The sequence below is a fragment of the Gouania willdenowi genome, unplaced genomic scaffold (assembly GCF_900634775.1).
Source record: "Gouania willdenowi unplaced genomic scaffold, fGouWil2.1 scaffold_122_arrow_ctg1, whole genome shotgun sequence".
Lineage (NCBI taxonomy): Eukaryota > Metazoa > Chordata > Actinopteri > Blenniiformes > Gobiesocidae > Gouania > Gouania willdenowi.
Genome location: NW_021144870.1, coordinates 51,359 through 65,373, shown reverse-complemented (window position 1 = coordinate 65,373; position 14,015 = coordinate 51,359). Strand labels below are relative to the sequence as shown.

General features: G+C 39.9%; 2 protein-coding genes across 2 annotated transcripts in view; one reads left to right on the top strand and one right to left on the bottom strand.

The window, feature by feature from the left end:
* tmc3 (transmembrane channel like 3) overlaps positions 1–241 on the bottom strand; it is a 33,901-nt gene extending 33,660 nt beyond the window's left edge. The window contains exon 1 of the mRNA XM_028440958.1: positions 14–241. Coding sequence (XP_028296759.1) covers positions 14–241 — 228 coding nt within the window. The remainder of the gene's footprint in view (positions 1–13) is intronic.
* A 6,373-nt stretch (positions 242–6,614) lies between these two features.
* efl1 (elongation factor like GTPase 1) overlaps positions 6,615–14,015 on the top strand; it is a 47,821-nt gene continuing 40,420 nt past the window's right edge. The window contains exons 1-4 of the mRNA XM_028440957.1: positions 6,615–6,870; positions 8,788–8,855; positions 8,921–9,005; positions 9,497–9,630. Coding sequence (XP_028296758.1) covers positions 6,780–6,870; positions 8,788–8,855; positions 8,921–9,005; positions 9,497–9,630 — 378 coding nt within the window. The 5' untranslated portion in view covers positions 6,615–6,779. The remainder of the gene's footprint in view (positions 6,871–8,787; positions 8,856–8,920; positions 9,006–9,496; positions 9,631–14,015) is intronic.

Here is a 14,015-nt window from a genome sequence, read left to right as displayed (position 1 = left end):
TCCACTAAACTGCCTGAATTTTAGACAGGAGAGAAGGATGGATACAGTCAGCAGGAAGGCCGTCCATGCCTGGAGCTCTGCCTCTCTGCAGGCTCATGGTGGCAGTGTGAAGTTCGAGCAGCGTCACCTCTGGTGCCAACTCGCTGTTGTCAGCCTTGTTGAGGGAGTCTAAAAGCCCTCCATTTGCTGTGGAGTCCACTAAAGTCTGCAGCTCCACTATCTGCGTCTCCAGATCCTTCATCGACCAGGTTAACCCTGTAGTGACACCGCGAGTGAACTGCTGACACAGCTGTTTTATTTTGACTAAAATCCCACCAGTGTTGTATGCTAGAGAAGGCAGGTCTGCTTTCCCTGTGGGATTCCTAAAAAAAACTAAAAAACACTTCTAAAAGCCTGGTCATGTGACAGGGCCGTGTTAAAATACCAATAGACGTTTTAATAAAAACATGACAGGAGATTAAAACCCACAGGCTGAATAAAACACCTGGGTTAGTGGTGTTTACAACAATGAAGTCTCTGCTGTGGCTCCAGGTGTACTGTCTGTACCTCCACACATCACTTCCTGATTCTCCATCAGCTGTCTGAGTGTGTGAGACGAAGGGGGCGTGGCTCAGGATGGTTCCTGTTGAGGGTTTGATTCTCTGTGCAGTTAAAACCATCATCCTCACAGTTCTTAACACTTAAAATGTTTAAAAATGCCACCCTGTCCACCACGTTAGTGGGAGAATAGACATTTAAAAACACAACTTTCACATTTTCAAAGACAGCTTTAACCTTCAATAAAACATCTGGAATGATTTCATCAACAGTAAAAGAAAAAGGTAAAAAATGCTGAGCCAATAAAATCCCCACCCCTCACTCAGACCTGTGGTTTATCATCACCTCCCCTTTAAAAGCTCTGTTCTAGTCACTTTCATTGTCTGTGATGCTGAGTTTCTTCAACAAACATGACGTCAATTCTCTGAGTCTCCATCAGTTTAAAAAGAGCAGCTGGTTTAAAATCAGACCTGTTCAGGTTTAAAAGGTGCTGATATTAAAATCACACATGGATCAAAAAGAAACAACAGTAAGAAAATCAGTCAGTAAAAGTAAAAACATCTAAGAATCATCTTCATCATTGATGATCTGATTATTCATCCTTAGAACTAGTTTTTTCAGTCTGTTTATCTCAGGCGTTGTTAACCCCCCCCCCCCCCCACTACTCTTCCTGGTTGACCTAACGAATAGATGCAGGTCGGGGAAGAAACCGTCCACGCGAGGCAGCCTGGAGCCTTTAGACAGACTGAGTCTTCTTTGTTTTATTTCTCTTTTTTTCTGATGAGAGATCATCTGACATCTCCTCCTCCATCCTTTCCTGAACATCACACAGAAACCACGGGGGGCGGAGCTGTGTGAGGAGCCTCTGCGACAGACGTCTCCACCGGAGCAGGAAAGAAACCCGGCCTCACAGCAACAACTGGAGGGCCCCACACGGTAACGGGCCACCGCAGCAGCCCACTGTGCTCCGCCCACCAGAGCAGATCAGGTGACCCTCTGCTCCACAACCAAAACATTTCATCGTCTCTGAAGAAGCAAAAACCATGTAATTAAAACTATTCACTTTGAATGAAAAAGACAGGATCAGGTCAGTGTTTCTTTCTTTAATGTAAACCTGTATCTATGACAAACCTGAGAGAAACCGTTTAGATCAGAAACATGAGCTGTTCATATCTGGACTGTTCTTTTCCCAGCAATTGATTTTTAAGTAAAGGGGGGATTAGAGACCATCATTTTTGTGGCTGGGTTAACGAGAGGAGAGACAACAGTGAAGATGACCTTCTCCACCACCTCAGCAACTTTAACTGTGCTATCTAAAAACATCACAATGTTCATCCTCCATGCAGACCTCACACAGTCATATCCACCTTTCCCACAGACAGTCCTCCACTAAACACTGGGGAAAAGTTTGATGGCATGTCTGCGAGTCAGCCTCTAAACTCCCCGGGTGCTGCTGCATCTGCCACTGGCATTGTGCAGAGCACGCTGCCCTCACACACACACACACACTCACACACACACTCACACATCCACACAAAACAATCTTACTTTCACAACAAACGATAAAGAAAACAACTCATAAACACATTCAAACCAAAAAAAGAGAAAAAAGTTTGCTTCAAACCCACAAAAAGTTGAAACAATCAGCAACGCTCTCAGCTCCACCCACACACACACACACACACACACACACACACACACACACACACACACACACACCCACACACACACACACACACACACACACACACATACACACACACACACACCCACACACACACACACACACACACACACCCACACACACACACACACACACACACACACACACACACACACACACACACACACACACACACACACACACACACACCACACACACACACACACACACACACACACACACACACACACACACACACACACAGTCTGCTACAGCAGCATAGATACAGTATTAGTTTATAATAGAAGAATAAAGTTATTAAATCACTGCGTTAGGTTTGATCAGTGATTGATCACTTATTGATCTGGACTCTGAGGCTGATGGAGATGCTTCCATAAGGAGGACGTACAGACAGAGCAGAGATCAGAACATCCTGTATACATGCTGTGTACAGGATGTTCTGATCTCCATCTACAGTAAAGTCAGGGCTGGGGTCAGAGTTCAGTACATGTCAGAATGAGTCACAGTCCAGCCTCCAGCACGGGACACAAACAACCTGTCACACTAACATTTATTTAAAAATAATATTTAAATGACTGACAGCTGGAGCAGACATGGGGTGTGTGAGAACGGAGGCCATACACAGCCACAGCTACATAATCAAACAGCTCATAAATCATCTACTGTAGAGGTGATCACGTGTTCCACTGGTCACTATAACATACACATGATATCATACAGTACGTGTTCCACTGGTCACTATAACATACACATGATATCATACAGTACGTGTTCCACTGGTCACTATAACTCTTTGTTGTAACAAATGTTCAACTTCTTCCAAACCTAGATCTGAGATCTTTAGGAATTTCTTTACCAATTTCACAATTATCTTCATCTTTTCAGTTTTCTAACCTCCACCATGAAGAGTACAAGCTTTATTATTATTATTATTATTATTATTATTATTATTATTATTATTATTATTATTATTATTATTATTATATAGCATTAACTGTACCTTCCTTTTCACTGCTTCAGCATAGTTTAAACCCTCAGTCTGTTTTTCTATTTCTCTCTTCACATCTAATGCTGAGCTATGCTCCTCACCACAGTTAGCAACACTTAGCTTCTTCCTACTGTAATGTGTCTGAACCTGTGACAGTTACAGTAAATATGACCTGAGTGGAGGATATTATAACTCTGATAACTTATGAAAACTTTACATATGTAAAGCATCTCCTTTAAATGTCACACCTGTCTCTGAAACACATTGTTTTCAGTGGTTTAATCTCCATTATTCATGTTTATAACATTGTTTCCATTATCATTATAAAAAACACTTCTTTATGGATATTTTTACCTTAACTTCTAACAACTTTCCTCAAATCTTTTCCACTTTTCTTGCTCTGTCACACTGAACTTTATTCTTAAACACAACACGAACCATTGCGTATTATTTTAGATGTTTGAACTTCTCCTATAGCTTTATTTATAAACTTTGTCAACATCACTGTTTTACAAGCAGTTAAACTACACTTTAAGCTCCTCCCCCTGGTTCACTGTCTGTTTGTTCAACGTAGAAAACGCTCTAAACTCTTTAATCCATTTTTTTCTGCTTCTTCTCTGAACCTCAGTCTCAGGTTGATTTCTCGTACCAAGAACTTCCATCTCTGCTCCACCACCATCATCACTAACATCCATAACGTTCATGTCCCTCCTCTGACCTCATCCTTTCAGGGTCATGTGACTCCTACAGACACCCTAGTGCTAGTACAGCAGCCCCGCCTACCTGTCTGCTCTGATTGGCTGAGTTGTCTAACAAAGTACACACTACGTGTAACAAAGTACACACTACATGTGTAACTAAGTACACACTACATGTGTAACTAAGTACACACTACATGTGTTAAAGTACACACTACATGTGTTAAAGTACACACTACATGTGTAACTAAGTACACACTACATGTGTAACTAAGTACACACTACATGTGTTAAAGTACACACTACATGTGTTAAAGTACACACTACGTGTAACAAAGTACACACTACGTGTGTTAAAGTACACACTACATGTGTAACTAAGTACACACTACATGTGTTAAAGTACACACTACATGTGTTGAAGTACACACTACATGTGTTAAAGTACACACTACATGTGTTATAGTACACACTACATGTGTTACAGTACACACTACATGTGTTAAAGTACACACTACGTGTAACAAAGTACACACTACATGTGTTAAAGTACACACTACATGTGTTAAAGTACACACTACATGTGTTAAAGTACACACTACATGTGTAACTAAGTACACACTACATGTGTTAAAGTACACACTACATGTGTGAAAGTACACACTACATGTGTTAAAGTACACACTACATGTGTTAAAGTACACACTACGTGTAACTAAGTACACACTACATGTGTAACTAAGTACACACTACATGTGTAACTAAGTACACACTACATGTGTTAAAGTACACACTACATGTGTTAAAGTACACACTACGTGTAACAAAGTACACACTACGTGTGTTAAAGTACACACTACATGTGTAACTAAGTACACACTACATGTGTTAAAGTACACACTACATGTGTTGAAGTACACACTACATGTGTTAAAGTACACACTACATGTGTTATAGTACACACTACATGTGTTACAGTACACACTACATGTGTTAAAGTACACACTACGTGTAACAAAGTACACACTACATGTGTTAAAGTACACACTACATGTGTTAAAGTACACACTACATGTGTTAAAGTACACACTACATGTGTAACTAAGTACACACTACATGTGTTAAAGTACACACTACATGTGTAACTAAGTACACACTACATGTGTTAAAGTACACACTACATGTGTAACAAAGTACACACTACATGTGTTAAAGTACACACTACATGTGTTAAAGTACACACTACATGTGTTAAAGTACACACTACATGTGTAACTAAGTACACACTACATGTGTTAAAGTACACACTACATGTGTTAAAGTACACACTAAGTTGTCTGACAGACACTCTCATCAGCCAATAGGGTGTGGCCTATGTTAAAATTATTGTAATGCGGCCAATGAAACAGTTCGTTTTATAGCCTGGAAATTACAGTTTCACATATTTATTTAGTTATTTATCATTTGTGAGAACAAAAAGATGACAATTATATTTTCATAATTAGTTTTGAACTAAACAAGGTTCAGCTAACGACCTCTTTGTGTCGTCTTTGTTTTCTGTGTGTATAATTATTATTATTATTATTATTATTATTGGTGGTTTTTTATTTGCCTTGTTTAGTTCCTCTGGGATTAATAAAGTTTTTCTGATTCTTCACAAAACCCAAAAATAAACAGATTATATATTTTAAAAATATTATTTATTTACTAGTTTAATCAAGTTATCAATGTATAGTAATAATAATAATATACAGTACATAGATAATAATAATAATCAGGTTCATTTTATTTAATCTACAATGGACCTGATTAATAAAACATTATCATCACTGTTGTTTATTTAATAAGAGTTGAGACGAGTTAAAGTTAAAGGTTTAAAGGTTAAATGCTGACACAGGGTTTATTTGGTCAAAGGTTCTGAGGAAGACGATGAATCTGTAGTTGTTCTGTAGCTGCTAATAGTGCTAAGTATAACAATGACAGAGTCTCTGAGAAGAGACCTTGGTAAATGTTATCAGTATATATATATATATATATATATATATATATATAGTATCTGGCCTGTATTTCACTATAGAGATTGTGTGATAGAGAGAACCACACAGAACAGCTCTATTTCTCCTGTCTCTACATCAGGGTTTTTCAACCATGGGGTTGTGACCCTATTTGTTGTCGCCTGGAATTTAAACCGAGTCCCTTGAAAGGTTTGATAATTGAGTAAATAAAAATTTACTGATTAAAAATGTATTGTTTGAATTTTTATTATTTATTATTTACTCTGTATTTGTAACATTTTAATATCAAACAGTAAATTTAGAAAAACAAGGTTTCCATAAATGTGTGATAGTGAAATGTGGTCACGATGCAAATAAAGGATGAGGACATTGTTCTCCATTATTGCTCACCTTACCTGTAAAGGTGATTTTCTACGTTCCAATCATTAAAACAGCCACAGGAGGCGCCAAAGTGCAGCATTTATTCTGTTCTGTCACAAGAGAAAGAATTTAAGATAAAAAATGATCCAGACATTCTGTGTGAGATCTATATTTATTACATTTAAACGCTTTTTAATTAATTTACCTTAAATTCAGTGACCGTTGATTTACAAGCGGTCCTGACCCACTCAAGATGGCGCCGCTTGGCCACGCCTCCCCAGGAGTGACGAGACGTACGTACAAGATGTCTATTGGTTACGGTATTTTTCTACTTCCGGGACAACAACGTGTGTCAGAGCCGTTACCGTTCGTTCTGCTTCTCTGTGCGGTGTGTTCACCACCACATACATCATATTCTATAAATATATAGACACTATTTACTGTAAATGACGGTGTGTTAACGGTAGAAGGTACAGGAAGTGACGTAGTGGGTTGTTATGGCTCAGCCCGGTGTGGAAAAGATTAAAACTCTGCAGAAAAACCCGTCCAACATCAGAAACCTGTGTATCCTGGCTCACGTGGACCACGGTCAGTTACACGTTACACTGTCTGTCTGTCTGTCTGTCTGTCTGTGTGTGCGTCACGCACGCGCGCAGGGTTGCCAGATCTGATCATTTCCAGCCCAAATCTCAAGGCTTCAAGGCTGTGTACACACGTGTTAACATACTACAGTACACACTACATATTTAACAAAGTACACACTACATGTTTAACAAAGTACACACTACATGTGTAACAAAGTACACACTACATGTTTAACAAAGTACACACTACATGTGTAACAAAGTACACACTACATGTAGAGATGTAACGATTCACGATACGGGGTTCACGATACGATTCTCTCACGATTTATTTCACAAAATGGGACTGTATATAAATGACTGAAAAATATTCCTTTATTTTTTTGGGGAAAAAAAATAGAAAATACTGTATTATTTTCCTTTTATTTTTTATTGTCAAAATAATTCCTTGATAAACTATTCAAAACAATGCAATTTAACTAAAAATAAATCTTGAATAAAATAAATAAAGTTATAATACAAATGAAAATGAAGCCTTTTAATTTAAATTCTGGTTCTATAATAAACAATGCAAAACTGCATAATAGTTCTTTTTCTTTTTAAAAGTGCAACTGAAAATGTATTTTGTGCCTTAACAATTGGACTTTAAAAAAAAAAAACCGTGATTGCACTGATTTACGTCATATTTGTTTGGACCAGCAGAGGGCGCTGGTAACACAGTGGTCAGTTGGCATGCAGATATCTTGCAGTGAAGAAGAGATGCTATGCTAGCAGACAGAGCTAATAGAAAAACGTGACTTTTACAGATATTCAAGTAATATTACAGATATTCTTTCGGTGCTAAAGGGGTAAAGAATCATTTATGAACATATTTAAGAGTAGAAGGCAGCCAGAAAGAAAGTAGTAGCAGACTCCGCCCGCCGCCAACACTTGTGGATAGCGCCCTCTGCTGGTTAAAAAAAGTACTGCGATTCAATTGTCAGAAAAACGATATCAACCGTGATATCTATGAATCGATTTTTAACTGCCTTACGATTGATCGTTACATCCCTAACTACACGTGTAACAAAGTACACACTACGTGTAACAAAGTACACACTACATGTGTTAAAGTACACACTACGTGTAACAAAGTACACACTACATGTGTTAAAGTACACACTACGTGTAACAAAGTACACACTACATGTGTACACACTAAAAGGCGATTCACAAAGAGCTCAATCAAACATTCAAACCCTGTTGTCATAGCAACTGCAAAACAGTTGTCAGTTATGATGATGATTGATTGATTATACTTTATTAAAGATGATGATGATGATGATGATGATGATGATGGATTAGGACTCACAGCAGTTTATTGATATGTTTGTTTTTTACTTTTAATGAAACTATTTGATTATTACCAGTTATACCAGTTCTGTTTATTCAGCCCAATCTGGCAACCCTGCTGTGATCACCAGCAAATTTCCACATCCTGTCGAGTAAATACCATCATTGGGACCAGAGCTGGACTGGGCTTTAGCATTAGCTTTAGCATTAGCTTTAGCATTAGCTTTAGCATTAGCTTTAGCATGTGTTGAGATTGTACTACACTTGCTTTAGACATGGATTGAAGTATGGATCAGTGGGTGGGTCTATAACCATGTGTTCACTGTTAGTGATGGGACACACACACACACACACACACACACACACACACACACACACACACACAGTGGAGGATTATTTAAAAGGAATATATTGGTCAATAAAGCTTTTTAACAACTGTCAAATGATGAAGCTTTAGTTTGTGTGTGAGATAATTAAACTCTGTGTGTGTGTGTGTGTGTGTGTGTGTGTGTGTGTGTGTGTGTGTGTGTGTGTGTGTGTGTGTGTGTGTGTGTGTGTGTGTGTGTGTGTGTGTGTGTGTGTGTTCCAGGTAAAACGACGGTGGCCGACTGCTTGGTGGCCAGTAATGGGATCATCTCCAGTCGTCTGGCTGGGAAGGTGAGATCTTCTCATCTGTGTTTGTGTGGACGTAGAAATGAACCTGGTTTTTTGTGCTTTACAAGCTGCGGTACCTGGACAGCAGAGAGGACGAGCAGGTCAGAGGCATCACCATGAAGTCCAGCTCCATCTCTCTGCACTTCAGGAAGGGTGAGTTTCATCTGGTCTGAGATACAGACACATCTCACACTGTTTTTCACATTTTTACTGTGTTAGCTAAACTAACATCTGGTTTAGCTAAACTAACATCTGGTTTAGCTAAACTCACATCTGGTTTAGCTAAACTCATCTCTGGCTTAGCTAACAGTAAAAATCAAATCAAGCTAGCTAGAAAGGAGGGGCTTACATACATTTTAAAACATGTCCTTGTCTTAAATGATCTTTTATTCCTTTTTTCCATTAAGGCCAATGATTTTAAGTATGTGAAATGTTTTTTAAAAAAATTAGTAAATAACTTTAAAATAGTCTAAATGATTTAAATGAAAAAAGTTCTGATTGTGATTTTACAAAAAAGGTGTAATGATTAGTGATAGAGTGGAGGCTCTATTAAAGGCTGATATCTGTGAATCATGGTCAGGTGATGTAATAAAGTGTTTGATCAGTGGATGTTGGTTCTAATCCTGGTCTGTGTTCTTCTCCAGGGGATCAGGACTACTTACTGAACCTGATCGACTCCCCTGGTCACGTGGACTTCTCCTCAGAAGTTTCCACCGCCGTCCGACTGTGTGATGGAGCCATAGTGGTGGTGGACGCCGTGGAGGGGGTGTGTCCTCAGGTATGTCTCTTACTGCTATTGGTCACATTTGTTCACCAGCCACCATTTATTATTTATATCTGCTTTCAGGGTTACTTTACAGTAATATGGATAATGTTGGGGGGGGGGGGGGGGTTTATTGTTCATCTTCCAATACATCAGGAACTCCATCACATAGGAAAGGTAAATGTGGTTTGGAAATATAGCTCCGCCTACTCTCTCACTAATTACTGTTAGCGTTATGATAATAGATGGAGCACATGAGCAATGTGTTCATAACTAATGTTTTTATATAATTTGTCTTACTAGAATCAGAATCAACTTTATTGACCAAGAGTGTATGAATATTTGTCTTGGTGACCTGAGCTCTCTCAGATAGTGTAACATTAAATAATAACAATCAACTAGAATAAAGAAAAATAAATAAAAAAAGAAGTATAAACATAAATATAAGAGTAGTTAGACTAATATGTGCAAACTAAATAAAATAACAAGATAATAATGATAGTAATAATAATAATAATAATAATAATAATAATAATAATAATAATAACGAAATAAAATAAAAATACAATAATAATAATAAGATAATAGTGCAGTAGTGCAGGTGAACATATAAATGAAAATATTATGTACATGAACATTCACAGTGACAGATTGATCCAGGGTTGTTATGTTAGTTCCAGGTTATTTCACAGTAACAGAACCAGGTCTGACTCTCTATGACTGTATAGTGTTGATCACAGTGACAGCCTGGGGGAACAAACTGTTTTTATGGCGTACAGTGATCTGTAGCGTCTGCCGGAGGGGAGGAGTTTAAACAGATTGTGTGCAGGGTGGGAGGAGTCTGCAGTGATGCTACCTGCCCGTTTCCTGACCCTGGACAGGTATAAGTCTTGGATGGAGGGCAGATCAACACCAATGATCTTTTCTACAGTCCTGATTATCCTTTGTAGTCTGTGTTTGTCTAGTTTGGTTGTAGATCTAAACCAGACAGTGATGGAGGTGCACAGAACAGACTGAATGATGGAGGTGTAGAACATGGTCAGCAGCTCCTGGGGCAGGTTGAACTTCCTCAGCTGATACAGGAAGTACATCCTCTGCTGTTCCTTTTTCCTGGTTGTGTCTATGTGGGAGGTCCACTTCAGGTCCTGTGAGATTGTGGATCCCAGGAACCTGAAGGAGTCCATGGTAGACACTGTGCTATTCAGAATGGTAAGGGGGGTGAGTGGGGGGGGGGATTTCTCCTGAAGTCCACTGTCATCTCCACAGTCTTGAACAGGGTCAGTTCCAGATGTTTCTGACTGCACCAGAGATCCAGCTGTTCCACCTCCATCTGAAGGCAGACTCGTCCCCATCCCTGATGAGACCGATGACGGTGGTGTCGTCTGCAAACTTCAGGAGTTTCACAGAGGGGTCCCCTGAGGTGCAGTCATTGGTGTAGAGGGAGAATAGCAGTGGGGAGAGAACACACCCCTGAGGGGCGCCAGTGCTGAGTGACCGGGTGATGGATGTGATGCTTCCCAGCCTTACTTGCTGCTTCCTGTCAGACAGGAAGTTGGTGATCCACTGACAGGTGGAGGCCGGCACTGTGAGCTGGGTGAGTTTCTGGTGAAGGATGTCCAGGATGATGGTGTTGAACGCAGAGCTGAAATCCACAAACAGGATCCTAGCGTAGGTCCCTGGGGAGTGGAGGTGATGGAGGATGTAGTTCAGTCCCATGTTGACTACATCCTCTACAGACCTGTTTGCCCGATAGGCAAACTGTAGGGGGTCCAGCAGGGGTCCTGTGATGTCCTTCAGGTGGCTCAGTACCAGCCTCTCAAAGGACTTCATGACTACAGACGTCAGAGCAATGGGTCGATAGTCATTAAGTCCTGTGATGGCAGGTTTCTTTGGGACTGAGATGATGCTGGAGCTTTTGAAGCAGAAGGTACTTCACACAGCTCCAGTGATGTATTGAAGATCCATGTGAAGATGTGGACCAGCTGCTCAGCACAGGCTTTCAGACAGGAAGGAGATACTCCGTCTGGTCCTGGAGACTTTTTGAACAGTTGGCACACATCTCTGTCATTGATCTTCAGGGTAGGTGGGGGGTCAGAGGGTGAGGTAGGGGGGGAAGTGGGGGGAGCAGGAAGGGCAGAGTCCAGGTGATGGGCTGATGCTAATGAGCTGGGGGGTGGGTGAGAAAACCTGCAGTAGAAACTATTCAGGTCTTCAGCCAGTCTTTTGTTACCTGCAGGGTGGGGGGAGGGTTTCCTGTAGTTGGTGACATCACGCAGGCCTTTCCACACTTCAGAAGGGTCTTTGTTTGAGAAGCTTTGTTTTAGCTTCTCAGTGTAGCACCTCTTGGCTACTCTGATCTCCTTGGTTAGTGTGTACTTAGTCTGCTTAAACAGGACCCAGTCCCCACTCCTGTAGGCTTCCTCCTTAGCCTGACGTAGCATCCTGAGTTGAGGTGTAAACCAGGGTTTGTTGTTGTTGTATGTGCAGAAGGTCCTGGTCTGCACACACATGTCCTCACAGAAGCTGATGTAAGATGTCACAGTATCAGTCAGTTCATCTAGGTCTGATGCAGCTTCAAAAACCCTCCAATCAGTGCAGTCAAAGCAGTCCTGTAACTCCTCCCCCTCTGTCCACCTCTTTACAGTCCTTACTACAGGTTTAGCAGATTTAAACTTCTGCCTGTAGGTCAGGATGAGATGAATCAGACAGTGATCAGAGAGCCCCAAAGCTGCACGGGGAACAGAGTGATATGAATCCTTTATTACAGTGTAGCAGTGGTCCAGTGTGTTAGCCCCCCTGGTGGGACACTTTATATGTTGTCTGTATTTAGGGAGTTCATGGGTTAGATTTGCTCTGTTAAAATCCTCTAGAATGATTAGCAAATAGTCTGGATGTTGTTTCTCCACGTCTGCTATCTGGTCAGCCAGGTGCTGTAACGCCTCTGTTACACTAGCCTGAGGTGGGATGTAAACACAGACCATAACAAACGAGGAGAATAAAATGGTTTACAGTTTATGAAAAAACTCTCCAGATTATGGCTACACGTCTGCTTCAACACTGTAACATCTGTACACCAACCTTGGTTAATGTAAAAGCATATTCCACCTCCCCTCATCTTCCCACAGCTCTTTTACGTGGTCCGCTCTGAGGAGCTGAAAGTCTGGTAGATGTAGAGAGCTGTCCAGGATGAGTTCACTGAGCCAGGTTTCAGTAAAACACTGATCTGTGAACAACTAATAATTAATAAATGATTATTAGACACAGAGCTAAGCTACAATAACTTCATGTAAACGATTATTAATAATCACCAGTGGTGAAATAATCCAAAGTTTGGTTTCAAAATAAAAATGAAGAACTCACATAAATAAAAATAGTTTAATATCCCAATAAATATTAACATTTATACTATAAATGAAAACAGATCAGATTATTTATTATATTCACACATGTAGTTATGAACCAATGAAAATAGTAAATAAAGTTCATATTTCCAGAGTGTGTGAGTCTAGAACCAATGTATATCTGTGACTAATCATTAGTGATGTGAACAGTCTATGTTCATAGCTCTAAGCTGATCACATTACAGGGAGCTGAGACATATGCTAAGTAGTTTACTGAACATGTTCCAGACCCAAACACACACTGACTATTTAGAGGAGCTGACATGTCCACCAGATATGATGTATAGCAGATCTATTTCTATATTCTGAGAGAGTGGGAGGAGCTTATTACTGTACCATATTTACCTTTATATGTGATGGAGTTACAGACATATTGGAAGATGAACATGGAAGAATAATAAGGACACACCCCCCTCACTATATTATCTATATCTATAAATTATTAATCAGATCAAACTAAACATTTACAGTGAGAATATTAATAATTAAGGAACATTTGTTAAAAAATTCAGAATTTGTGGGATGTTTTTTGAAAATATTAATATTAATATTAATATTAATATTAATATTAGGGGCCTAGGCCCAGTGGTGCTAGGAACCCTATTGTAATCGTAAGGATTATTATCATTATTGTTACCTTTTATAGTTCTGTTGGTGAAAGTGTAGCTGCAGGCTAAACCGTGCAAGGTAGGGCGGTGCCCTTTGGAGGGTGGGTCTAAAACCCCCAGGGTACCTTGGACGCAAAAATGCACATATGTTCGCCAGCAGGTGGCGCTACAACCAAGGTCAATGCGTTTTGGCCAATAACTCCCACACTGTTTGTTGCACATTCAAAACCTTCATATCCACAGATTCCTTGAATAGCACTGAATCACCTGGGCTAGGCCACGCCCATTTCCACCTAAACTTTTGTAGGAGCAAAATCGCAAAAACTGTAAAACATACTTTTTCAAACTCCTCTTTGGGGTTTTGTCCAATCAGCGTGAAACTTGGCACGTA